This window comes from Coregonus clupeaformis, chromosome 27 (assembly GCF_020615455.1).
Source record: "Coregonus clupeaformis isolate EN_2021a chromosome 27, ASM2061545v1, whole genome shotgun sequence".
NCBI classification, from domain to species: domain Eukaryota; kingdom Metazoa; phylum Chordata; class Actinopteri; order Salmoniformes; family Salmonidae; genus Coregonus; species Coregonus clupeaformis.
The window spans coordinates 35,691,286-35,703,291 of NC_059218.1; the positions used below are offsets into that span (position 1 = coordinate 35,691,286).

Below are 12,006 nucleotides of genomic sequence, written 5' to 3' on the forward strand. Positions count from 1 at the left end.
CATTTGGCAGGAGGTTAGGAAGTGCAGCTCAGTTTCCACCTCATTTTGTGGGCAGTGTGCACATAGCCTGTCTTCTCTTGAGAGCCAGGTCTGCCTTCGGTGGCCTTTCTCAATAGCAAGGCTACTGTGGGGATTTATTATTCTCATAAATGGATGGGATGACTAACTTAGAAGGAATGCATTAATGATTAAGGCATGGAGGGTCTGTACTGTGCTGATGTGGGTTGTTTCATCTGGCATGCTGTGATTGATGTGAGGAGCTGTTTTAGGGAGTAGGGGAAGATAATAATTTATGTCTCCAAATACTAGACCACACTGCTTCTTTGTGATCTGTGAACTGTCCTTGGACGTAGGAATGGTGTCTAGGGGAGCTGGCTCTTCTTACCATGACAGGTTGTTATGATAAGAATTTATGCCTGACAACAGTGTGCAACGGTGGAGCGCCAAGAGGCTGGGACCAGCCGGTGCGCCAACGGATTGGCTGAGTAAGTCTAAACCACGCTCAGTCTCTAGTGTTTTAAGGAGAACTCATAACAATGGATTAGTTCTCTGAATGCCCTGCGTGGTATATCAGTGGACCCGTATATACGAACATCATATTTACCATTGAAGGTTTTGCATTAATTAAAATACTAGTATATCTTAGAAGTCGTGTTGACCTCTTGTTCCTAATACCAGATTTGAATTGACGCAACTTAACACTACTCTCTCGCTCTTGGGGGCTAGGCCTAAGCTTCTCTTCCTTTCTATTTTGTTATTTTTATATTAACATCACACAGTGGACACCTAAACCTTTTGGCCTATGCATGCAATGTTCTGATGCATTTAGTGTTCAAATCTCTGACAGCTGAACCATGAGGTGGACAATTAGGGACAATTCGACATTTACTGGGGGAAGGGGGGCTGGTCCAACACCAGGTGTCATAAAAAACATATATTTTCACAGGACCCTCCCCTTGTACTCCCCCTCTTAGAATTAACTCAAAATAATGTTTACGATCACAAATAACAATAACTGTAGCTACCCTGTGTTTATAAATGTGGATATCAACTTTGCTACTTCAGCATTCATTTGTGGCACAGTCGATGTCACGCAGAGCTACGGGCTAGAAAGTTGAGGGTTCGCCGACCACGCGCGTGGCTGGTGTATTCAGCATGTAAGGGAAGTACCAAAACACCTTGATATAGGGGAGGTGCATGCAAGCAGATAATGAAATGTGGCTAGGATGGAATAAATTATATAGTAAAACCTGCAAAAGGGCGAATGTAAACCCGTGAAAAAACGCGCTAGCCTCCCCTGTGCCCAATAAAAAAAACATACAACCCTCCCCAAAGCCAAAAAGATAAGTTAGACAACCCTCCCCTATTTTGGACCACCCCCCGTACCCCAGTACATTTCGAACTGTCCCTTATTGTTTAATGAAAGTAAAAAACAATAAAACAATGGGCTATGAAGTTCTGCATATGCTACACATCAAAACACAAGGAATAATGTTTTTGTAATTTGTTATAGGCTGTTTTTAAGGACTTATAAATGTGCTTCATTTGGCCAATATCCCTCGTTGTTTATTGATGGCGCTGGCTGCGTTGGTGGACGCACTAAATGGGTTATGCACCAAATGCATATGGATGACCAGTACATTTCTCAAATGTCCAATAAATTAAAATCTTCCCAGTCACTTGTCTGGCGCCAAATTTTCCTAATGGAAACCCTGATATATAATATATAGGCTTCAAAATAAACTTTCCAGTGACACTGACACACCCAATGAAATCATGACAATACCTAAAGATAAACTAGGCAGAATACTTTGAAAAACAGTGCTGTTCACTCAAAAGTTGAAGAAAAAAAATTGCTTCTACAGACAGATTGTCACGAACGTCAGGAATAGATGAGGACCAAGGCGCAGCGTTGCAGGCAAACATACTCTTTATTACGAGACACGATCAAAACAACAAACGATACGTGACAGTTCACTGTCTACCATAAACAGACTAGAAACAAAATCCTACAAACACGAATGAAAAACAGACTGTATAAATATGGCTCCCAATCAGAGACAGCCAGCAACACCTGACACTCGTTGCCTCTGATTGGGAGCCACTCTGGCCAACATAGAAATAGCACCCATAGAAACAAAACCACATTAATCTACACACCCTGGCTCAACATAACAGTGTCCCCAGAGCCAGGGCGTGACAGTACCCCCCCCTAAAGGCACGGACTCCGACCGCGTCAACCAAATACCACAGGGGAGGGACCGGGTGGGCACTCCGCCTAGGCGTCGGATCCGGCTCCGGGCCTGATCCCCGCTCCCTCTCCAACCCCCCAAAGTACCCCTGGTCCAGTCTGGCCCCGCTGGCCGGAGCTGGACTGCACACTGATGGAGCGGATCGCTCCAGCTCCGGCGTAAAACATCTGACCAGTGCCGAACCAGGCACCAGTGGAACAGGCACGGGCCGTGCCGGACTGACGACGCCCACCACTGGCTTGGTGTGGAGAACAGGCACGGGCCGTGCTGGACTGACAACGCACACCACTGGCTTGGTGTGAGGGGCAGGAGTGAGCCGAACCGGGCTGATGCAAACGCACCACTGACTTGGTGCGGGGAGCAGGAACGGGCCGAGCCGGTTGACGGGCGCACCACTGACTTGGTGCGGGGAGCAGGAACGGGCCGAGCCGGGCTGACGGCGCACCACTGACTTGGTGCGGGGAGCAGGAACGGGCCGAGCCGGGCTGACGAAGGGCGCACCACTGACTTGGTGCGGGGAGCAGGAATGGGCCGAGCCGGGCTGACGGCGCACCACTGACTTGGTGCGGGGAGCAGGAACGGGCCGAGCCGGGCTGACGAGCGCACCACTGACTTGGTGCGGGGAGCAGGAACGGGCCGAGCCGAGGCTGACGGCGCGCACCACTGACTTGGTGCGGGGAGCAGGAACAGACCGGACCGTACTGGGGACACACACCACTGGCCCTACACCGGGATCTGGAACGGGCCGGACCGGACTGGTAACACACCCCAGTACCTCTCGCCGTGCCTCTACACCTTCCATCCCCTCTTCGACCAGTGGCCCCCGTAACCTGGCGGCCTCCTCTGCCAACCCGCTAGACCGCTCTATCCCGGCCTCCTGCTGCCCCGACGTCATGAGCCCCCTAAAAATTTCTGGGGGTCTCTCCTCCCCGTGGGCCAGGCCTCTATAGTTCTCGCCTCAACTCTCGCTCTTCTGCCTCCAACTCCCGCTATTCAGCTCCTCAATTGGCTTGACCCAGTCGAAGCTCTTCCTCCATTGTTCCCAAGTCCACTCTCTCTGCTCTTCACTCGGCTTGACCCAGTCGAGGCTGCCACGGAGATCTGCTAGGGATTTCCCTGGCGATGGCTCCTCGACTCGCTGCTTGGTCCAGTTGTGGTGGGCGTCGTCAGTCCGGCACGGCCCGTGCCTGTTCCACTGGTGCCTGGTTCGGCACTGGTCAGATGTTTTACGCCGGAGCTGGAGCGATCCGCTCCATCAGTGTGCAGTCCAGCTCCGGCCAGCGGGGCCAGACCGGACCAGGGGTACTTTGGGGGGTTGGAGAGGGAGCGGGGATCAGGCCCGGAGCCGGATCCGCCGCCTAGGCGGAGTGTTGCAGGCAAACATACTCTTTATTACGAGACACGATCAAAACAACAAACGATACGTGACAGTTCACGGTCTACCATAAACAGACTAGAAACAAAATCCCACAAACACGAATGAAAAACAGACTGTATAAATATGGCTCCCAATCAGAGACAGCCAGCAACACCTGACACTCGTTGCCTCTGATTGGGAGCCACTCTGGCCAACATAGAAATAGCACCCATAGAAACAAAACCACATTAATCTACACACCCTAGCTCATTATAACAGTGTCCCCAGAGCCAGGGCGTGACACAGATTACTCTTTTCAGCAGTAGGCATTTGTTTTGCAAACGGTAAGCCTACTTTTTCCTCACGATTGTATTTTGAAATTTGTGAAAGGCAAACTGACAGTCGCAACCAACCATAGAAATCAAATCAAATGTTATTGGTCACATACACATATTTAGCAGATGTAATTGCAGGTGTAGCGAAATGCTTGTTCCTAGCTCCAACAGTGCAGTAGTATCTAACAATTCACAACAATACACACAAATCTATAAGTAAAAGAATGGAATTAAGAAATATATAAATATTAGGACAAGCAATGTCAGAGTGGCATTGACTAGAATACAGTGTAATACCAACCATAGCAATATACCCCATAGATGGTAGTTCCCATTCAAGTTAGGACTGGCATCCATTGCTAGTGTACCTGTTGTCTGGACCTATGGCAGTCTCTATGGGGGTGCCACAGGGTTCAATTCTTGGGCCGACACTTTTCTCCATGTATATCAATGATGTCGCTCTTGCTGCTGGTGACTCTCAGATCCACCTCTACGCAGACGACACCATTTTGTATACATCTGGCCCTTCATTGGACACTGTGTTAACAAACCTCCAAACGAGCTTCAATGCCATACAACACTCCTTCAGTAGCCTCCAACTGCTCTTAAACACTAGTAAAACTAAATGCATGCTTTTCAATCGACGCTGCTGGCACCCGCCCACCCGACTAGAATCACCACTCTCGACGGGTCTGACCTAGAGTATGTGGACAACTACAAATACCTAGGTGTCTGGTTAGACTGTAAACTCAACTTCCAGACTCACATAAAGAATCTCCAATCCAAAGTTAAATCTAGAATCGGCTTCCTATTTCGCAACAAAGCCTCCTTCACTCATGCTGCCAAACATGCCCTCGTAAAACTGACTATCCCTACCGATCCTTGACTTCGGCGATGTCATTTACAAAATAGCCTCCAACACTCTACTCAGCAAATTGGATGTAGTCTATCACAGTGCCATCCGTTTTGTCTCCAAAGCCCCCATACACTACCCACCACTGTGACCTGTACGCTCTTGTTGGCTGGTCCTCACTACATGTTCGACTCGTCAAACCCACTGGCTCCAGGCCATCTATAAATCACTGCTAGGCAAATCCCCGCCTTATCTTAGCTCATTGGTCACCATAGCAGCACCCACCCGTAGTCTGCGCTCCAGCAGGTATATCTCACTGGTCATTCCCAAAGCCAACACCTCCTTTGGCCGCCATTCCTTCCAGTTCTCTGCTGCCAATGACTGGAACGAATTGCAAAAATCTCTGAAGCTGGAGACTCTTATCTCCCTCAATAACTTTAAGCATCAGTTGTCAGAGCACCTTACCGATCACTCCACCTGTACACAGCCCATCTGAAATTAGCCCACCCAACTACCTCATCCCTATATTGTTATTTATTTTGCTCTTTTGCACCCCAGTATCTCTATTTGCACATAATCTCTTGCACATCTAGCATTCCAGTGTTAATACTATTGTAATTATTTTTGCACTATAGCCTATTTATTGCCTTACCTCCATAACTTGCTACATTTGCACACACTGTATATATATTTTCTGTTGTATTTTTGACTTTATGTTTTTTACCCCATATGTAACTCTGTGTTGTTTTTATTGCACTGCTTTGCTTTATCTTGGCCAGGTCGCAGTTGTAAATGAGAACCTGTTCTCAACTGGCTTACCTGGTTAAATAAAGGTGAAATAAAATAAAAATAAAAAAGAGGTTCCAAAATCCTTCTATGGATTATATCTATGGCCACAACTTAACAAGCTGTTCTATATTTGGGGCATATGCTGCCCAAATTGCAGCCTTCCCAACTGTAAGTGCTTGTGATAAAACTTCATCCACAGCAATGTTTTAGAAGCTTTAATAGCCTCATTTTGGCAAAATGATTAACATTTATCAGACGGTGCTGCAGCACCCCTACTTCCCGTGGCTATGGACACAGAGGTGGGGGTGTTCGTTTCATTTGGAATATGTTTTTATTTTAATATTTACCACTGTAGCAGTGCACATTGCATTTTAAACAAATAGGATAATGGTTAAATTAGCATTATTAAATTTGACTTTGTTGCATTTGGGGAGGCTCATGTCTCAATTCGCACTCTGAATATGTCACAATCTCAACAGGCAGCTTGAATGACTTTATGTTATGGTATGTCAGGTCAATGTAATAGGGCTGGTTGGCTCTCACTCAAGGTTGAGTGCATGCGAGAGTCTTTGTGCTTGCAGACACCTGCGCCACACTTCTTTTCATGTTTCCCTCTTCTCAGTGCATTCCATCTGGTAGGAATACTACTCCTCCAGTTAGAAGGTGATTTGCACAATACAAGTGGATAAGGGAGAGGAGGATAAGTTAGCTTGAATGAAAGGGGTCTCTCTCATCCTCAGGGGTGAACTCATGGCAAAACAACTTTATTTTCTCCACCTGAATGCAGAGACACCCAGGTCTCTACAACATGCTACATTTGTCCAAAGTTAATCTAATAATTACATTATTTTGAAGCATTGCTGTAAGAAATAAAAAGACTGCCTTTTGAGAAAATATTATTCTAGGCAAGTCTCTGATTGGTCTTTGGTGCCCCGTACAGCATCATTAATTAGATCAGGGAAGGGCAACTCTAGTCCTCGGGGGCCTGATTGGTGTCACAGTTTTGCCCCAGCCCGTGCTAACACACCTTGACTCCAATAGTAAACTAATCATGATCTTCAGTTTAGAATGCAATTAGTTTAAATCAGCAGTGTTTGCTAGGGATGGAGAAAAAGTCTGACACCACTCCGGCCCCCATGGACTGGAGTTGCCCATCCCTTAACTAGATTCAACCGTGGGCGGATGGTCAGGGGGCAGGAACATAATTACAAATAATTTGTAGACTGCAAATTGATCACAAGAAGCTCAAACAGATATAACATAAAACAATCATTTCAAACCTTTCTTACATTTGTTTATGATCACATATGGACAACTACAAATACCTAGGTGTCTGGTTAGACTGTAAACTCTCCTTCCAGACTCACATTAAGCATCTCCAATCCAAAGTTAAATCTAGAATCGGCTTCCTATTTCGCACAAAGCCTCCTTCACTCATGCTGCCAAACATGCCCCCGTAAAACTGACTATCCTACCGATCCTTGACTTCGGCGATGTCATTTACAAAATAGCCTCCAACACTCTACTCAGTGTCGTATATGAAGATTATGACGTTGTTAATGTTTTTAAGTGGAACCGGAGAGGACGTTTATTTTAGTGTCAGAGGGAATGGTTTTAATGTGACACCCCGGATAGGACAGAGAAGTCTGTGTGTTGTAGACAGGGGATTGGACAGTAGAGGGAGCCACCCCTATCTTGGGAAGATTATATATACTGGGTAAAAAGCGAAGAAGAGGTTAGAGCGACCATTGCAATCTGGGACGTCGCTCTCCGGGTGGGCATGACACCTGTAAAACTTATGCTGAAAGCTTGTGATATGAATAAACTTATGATCAAGGTTCAGTATGAGCGGACTCCTTTGTTTATCAGCAATAATTGCCAGCATTTACTCGATACTACATCAGCAAATTGGATGTAATCTATCACAGTGCCATCCGTTTTGTCACCAAAGCCCCATATACTACCCACCACTGTGACCTGTATGCTCTTGTTGGCTGGTCCTCACTACATATTCGTCGCCAAACCCACTGGCTCCAGGTCATCTATAAATCACTGCTAGGCAAATCCCCACCTTATCTTAGCTCATTGGTCACCATAGCAACACCCACACGTAGTATGCGCTCCAGCAGGTATATCTCACTGGTCATCCCCAAAGCCAACACCTCCTTTGGCCGCCATTCCTTCCAGTTCTCTGCTGCCAATGACTGGAACGAACTGCAAACATTTCTAAAGCTGGAGACTCTTATCTCCCTCACTAACTTTAAGCATCAGTTGTCAGAGCACCTTACCGATCACTGCACCTGTACACAGCCCATCTGAAATTAACCCACCCAACTACCTCATCCCCATTTTGTTATTTATTTTTGCTCATTTGCACCCCAGTATCTCTATTTGCACATCATCTCTTGCACATCTATCATTCCAGTGTTAATACTAAATTGTAATTATTTTGCACTATGGCCTATTTATTGCCTTACCTCCATAACTTGCTACATTTGCACACATTGTATATATATTTTCTGTTTTATTTTTGACTTTGTTTTGTTTACCCCATATGTAACTCTGTGTTGTTGTTTTTAATCGCACTGCTTTGCTTTATCTTGGCCAGGTCGCAGTTGTAAATGAGAACTTGTTCTCAACTGGCTTACCTGGTTAAATAAAGGTGAAATAAAAAATTAAATAAACATACCACTCTATTATGTGTAGGAATACTTTGGAACAGATTTCCACAATTAAAATCACTTAGAGCTGATTTGCTGTTGTTTTTAGTCATGTCCAACAATACAAAAATAAAACTGTTGGGGCCAAATAAAAATCAGGCCGCCAGTTGGGGATACCCTGCCCTAGAGGCTCAATTCAATAAACTAAGTTACAACTTTGAACAAGAGTTTCCAGTAAATCACTGTCTCAGGCATTACTATCATTAAACTTTTTTGAAAGAATAACAGGCCTTCATTACAGGGAAAGTACTCCAGAGTGTTATTTATGTAAATGAATCACATTAAATCATATAAAGAAAAAAAATCTCCACCATCCTCTGTTGCAATGAGTCTTTTACAATGTGAATTTGGCAGAATCTTTTTGTGCAATTTACCTCAAGTCTCTGATTGAGATGAGGTAAACTTCCCGCTGCCTTCACTCTACCATTCCTGAATGGTCTTGTCCCACACCAACTGTCCATGTGGCTCCTTTGCCCCTTCAGGAAGAAGTGCCAGATAGGTAGGAGTCTGTGCTCCTTCCTCTGGGCTCTTGGGGGCCTTTGAGCCTGCCATGTCAGTGCGGACCCAGCCAGGGCAGCAGGCGTTGAGCAGGATTCCATCAGCTGCCCGGGTTTTAGTCAGAATATGAGCCTGAATCCTGGACAGCACAGTCACTCCAATCTAAACAGAGGTGAAAGAAACAGTATGATAAATCTGCCATTTGTTCACCTGTTTCAAGAAGCTAGGCGTATGTCGCAAGTCACTACTTCACAGGAGAGGCATTTGAAATGCATATATATTTTTTAAATCAAAATGCGTTTTTGTTTTTATGCCTTTTTGGAACATGTGAACTTTCATGTGCCTTAATAAGAAACTTGTATGCCAGCTGTAAATACGAAGACAATTGTTAAAATTACGAGCCTAGTTGGTTTAGCCACAGAAAAAGACAGGAACCTTCCCGCTAGCCATGATTGGCTGAGATAATGGATAGGCTGGACATGCCGAGAGATGAGTTCGGATTGGTCTGCCATGTAGCTCGCTTCTGTCTATAACATGAGCTTCTCAGTATGTGTAGATAATCCTTGCTACCGTGGCTTTTTGAAAGATAAACGTTAGCCATGGAGACCTGCAAAAGTGTTGCTACTGCACTCAACAACGTCGCTGCCCAGAATTTAGCAGGCGCTAACGACAAAGATCAGTGAGAAAAAGTTGTGATGGACTACTTTTCTGCACAAGGTCAGTGTGAACCGGAGTGACTTAACACAACAACGGACCAAACAAGCTGTAGCTAGCTACAAACCAAACGGAAAAGACACGCTGCCGTGAAGCGTTCATCCATGTATACGGGTAAGAGTCTAGCTACATTTTCACATATTTAACGTTTCTAATTTTGTCAGAAAGTCGTTTTTCATTGCAAGTTAAAGCATACTGTTAACTAGCTAGCAAATGTTAACTTGCTTGCTCACTAGCTAACGTTAAGTGTATGATCTGTGTAGTAATATTATTTGTATCTCAGAAAGCTATTTGCATTGCTAGTTATAGCCTAATGTTAGCTAGCTAGCTAACATTGAACCTAGTTGGTTAGCTTTAGCTACCTGCAGATTCATACTCCAGTATTTAATGCATAGTGGCTAGCTATGACAATCCGTCTATTGTAGCTATGGGTTGGGATTATGGTTCATTGTTTAGCTAGCTACATGTCGAAACAAAAGACTCCACTTCATAAGAGAATGATTACATGACCCATCAAGTTAGCCAGGTGTGTCTGGGGGGTGATTACGGCCAACTATTGTAGTTATAGCATTTATTTCACATGACTCATCAATTTTGACAAGTGTCTGGGTAAGCATCATCTAATAATATTTATACAATATTTTTATCTGGACACTTTCAAAGTCAGATTAGGATATAGGCCAAGGACTAGATAAAGTGCATTTTTACCTGGAGTTTTCCCCTTATACTAGTGTAACCGGTGTGAAATGGCTAGCTAGTTAGCGGTGCGCACTAGTAGCGTTTCAATCGGTGACGTCACTCACTCTGAGACCTTGAAGTAGTTGTTTCCCTTGCTCTGCAAGGGCCGCGACTTTTGTGGAGCGACGGGTAACGGTATTTCGAGGGTGACTGTTATCGATGTGTGCAGAGGGTCCCTGGTTCAAGCCCAGGTAGGGGCGAGGAGAGGGACGGAAGCAACACTGTTATACTAGGCTACTACTTTCACCACTTTTAGTCTCGAAATCTTTGGTTGTTTACTACACTACCTTACTCACTTTGTTTAGCACATGGCCTCACATATGAATCCTTAAAGAGATGGGTGGGGCTAAAGCTTAAGAGGGTGTGAACGATGCAGAACAGGTTTAGACAAAGAGGAGCTATCCAGTAGGAGTACCAAAACATTCAAGGCTCATTTTCTTAAAAGTGGGGTTACAAGTTTATCAACTTTCAAAGCAGAATTACTTTCCCATTGTTCCTCAACTACAGTGTATGATATACCATTTTGTAGCTCTGAGTCGCTACTTTTATCCAATGTAAAAACAACAACACAAATTTCAAGACCAAATCGAGGCAGTTGGTCACATTTGCCCTTTCCCCTTAATAGTTGTGTGGACAGACAGAACCCTACCTTTGTTGTGCCATAGGCTGTGTTTGGCCACCCATTGGCCTGATGGTTTCCCTGCTGAGCGGCAATAACAAACTCCCCCATCAGCAAGCACAGCTCCTCCTCAGAGAGCTCAGTATCACGGAACCTTCAAGACATAACAGAAAAAAAGACCTTGTAATAGTGGTTTATGACTGCATGTGATGATCACAGTAATGGTTTAATTTGAAAATGTTGTGTATGATCTGTAGTAGCATTTGTGTGGACAAAAATTGCAACTGACATAATAAACTGATTTGATTTTCAAATGTTGCTGTTGTGGCCTTAAGTACAATGTTCTTCATATCTGCTAATGCAACAGCTGCTATTGAAGGGATGAATCTGGCTTTCATTCAAGTTGGTCAGGTTTGCGGCTAGACGGATGTATAAAGATAGTGTATATTTCTCCCCCAATAGATTACAATTCAGAATGAAGTTAAGCATGAATGGGGCTTTCAATACAGAATGAAGGTCATACTTGGCTTGTAGTTGAGGGCTGCATGTATCAAGAGCCTTCTTGCTAACAAAGCTGGAGACATTCACCACTCTGGCATTTGGTCTGAGGAGGGGTAGGAGAACATGGCACACCCACATCCAGCGTGCCCCAAAAGTTGGTGCGCATGGTTACCTCAGCCTGTTCTCCAAAAGGCTCAGTTGCATCATCTAGGGAAAAAATGTGATGATCAATTATTGCTTTCTACAACAAGAGAGAGGGGGAGAGAGTGGGGGAGGGGGCCTATGTCAATATAGGTCACCCTCACCCATCATATCTTCAGAGCATAATTTTCTAATGCAATCACACTGCTACATAGGATCATAACTCATGTTACACAAAAGTTGCAATCAACTAGCCCTACTATCATTGCTAGGCAGTTTAAATTGAACAGCTGATTGTTGCTAAACATGGCACAAGATCAACCCACAAACCTCTCACTATCTGGCTACAGTGATGGAGTTATTATACACTGGCCCAGGCGAAAGCGGGTAGGGAGGAGCACACTTCTCAAATTGAACAATAATCTGCGCCACTGTCACTTTGTCAACAAGGCAGCATGGTGCATCACCCAGAAACATACATCTCTTTTC

The 12,006-nt window shown here is 44.9% G+C and overlaps 1 protein-coding gene across 1 annotated transcript; it reads right to left on the minus strand.

Annotated features, from left to right (window-relative positions):
* Positions 1 to 8,718: 8,718 nt before the first annotated feature.
* On the minus strand, positions 8,719 to 11,529 carry LOC121541908 (carbonyl reductase [NADPH] 1-like). The gene is made up of 3 exons (XM_041851290.1): positions 11,399 to 11,529; positions 10,906 to 11,029; positions 8,719 to 8,966 (listed from the first exon to the last, which is right to left on the minus strand). Exons 1-3 carry the CDS (start codon positions 11,512 to 11,514, stop codon positions 8,727 to 8,729), a joined length of 480 nt encoding a protein of 159 aa, XP_041707224.1. The 5' UTR covers positions 11,515 to 11,529; the 3' UTR covers positions 8,719 to 8,726.
* Between the last annotated feature and the right edge of the window lie 477 nt (positions 11,530 to 12,006).

What these genes read in the sequence shown, in the direction of transcription:
- LOC121541908 (XM_041851290.1), bottom strand. Translation starts at nt 11,514, where the DNA reads ATGTGGGTGTGCCATGTTCTCCTACCCCTCCTCAGACCAAATGCCAGA. An exon ending in AGCCCTCAACTACAAGCCAA is followed by an intron (nt 11,030 to 11,398) that starts GTATGACCTTCA and finishes TATGTCTTGAAG; the next exon opens with GTTCCGTGATACTGAGCTCT. An exon ending in CAGCCTATGGCACAACAAAG is followed by an intron (nt 8,967 to 10,905) that starts GTAGGGTTCTGT and finishes ACCTCTGTTTAG; the next exon opens with ATTGGAGTGACTGTGCTGTC.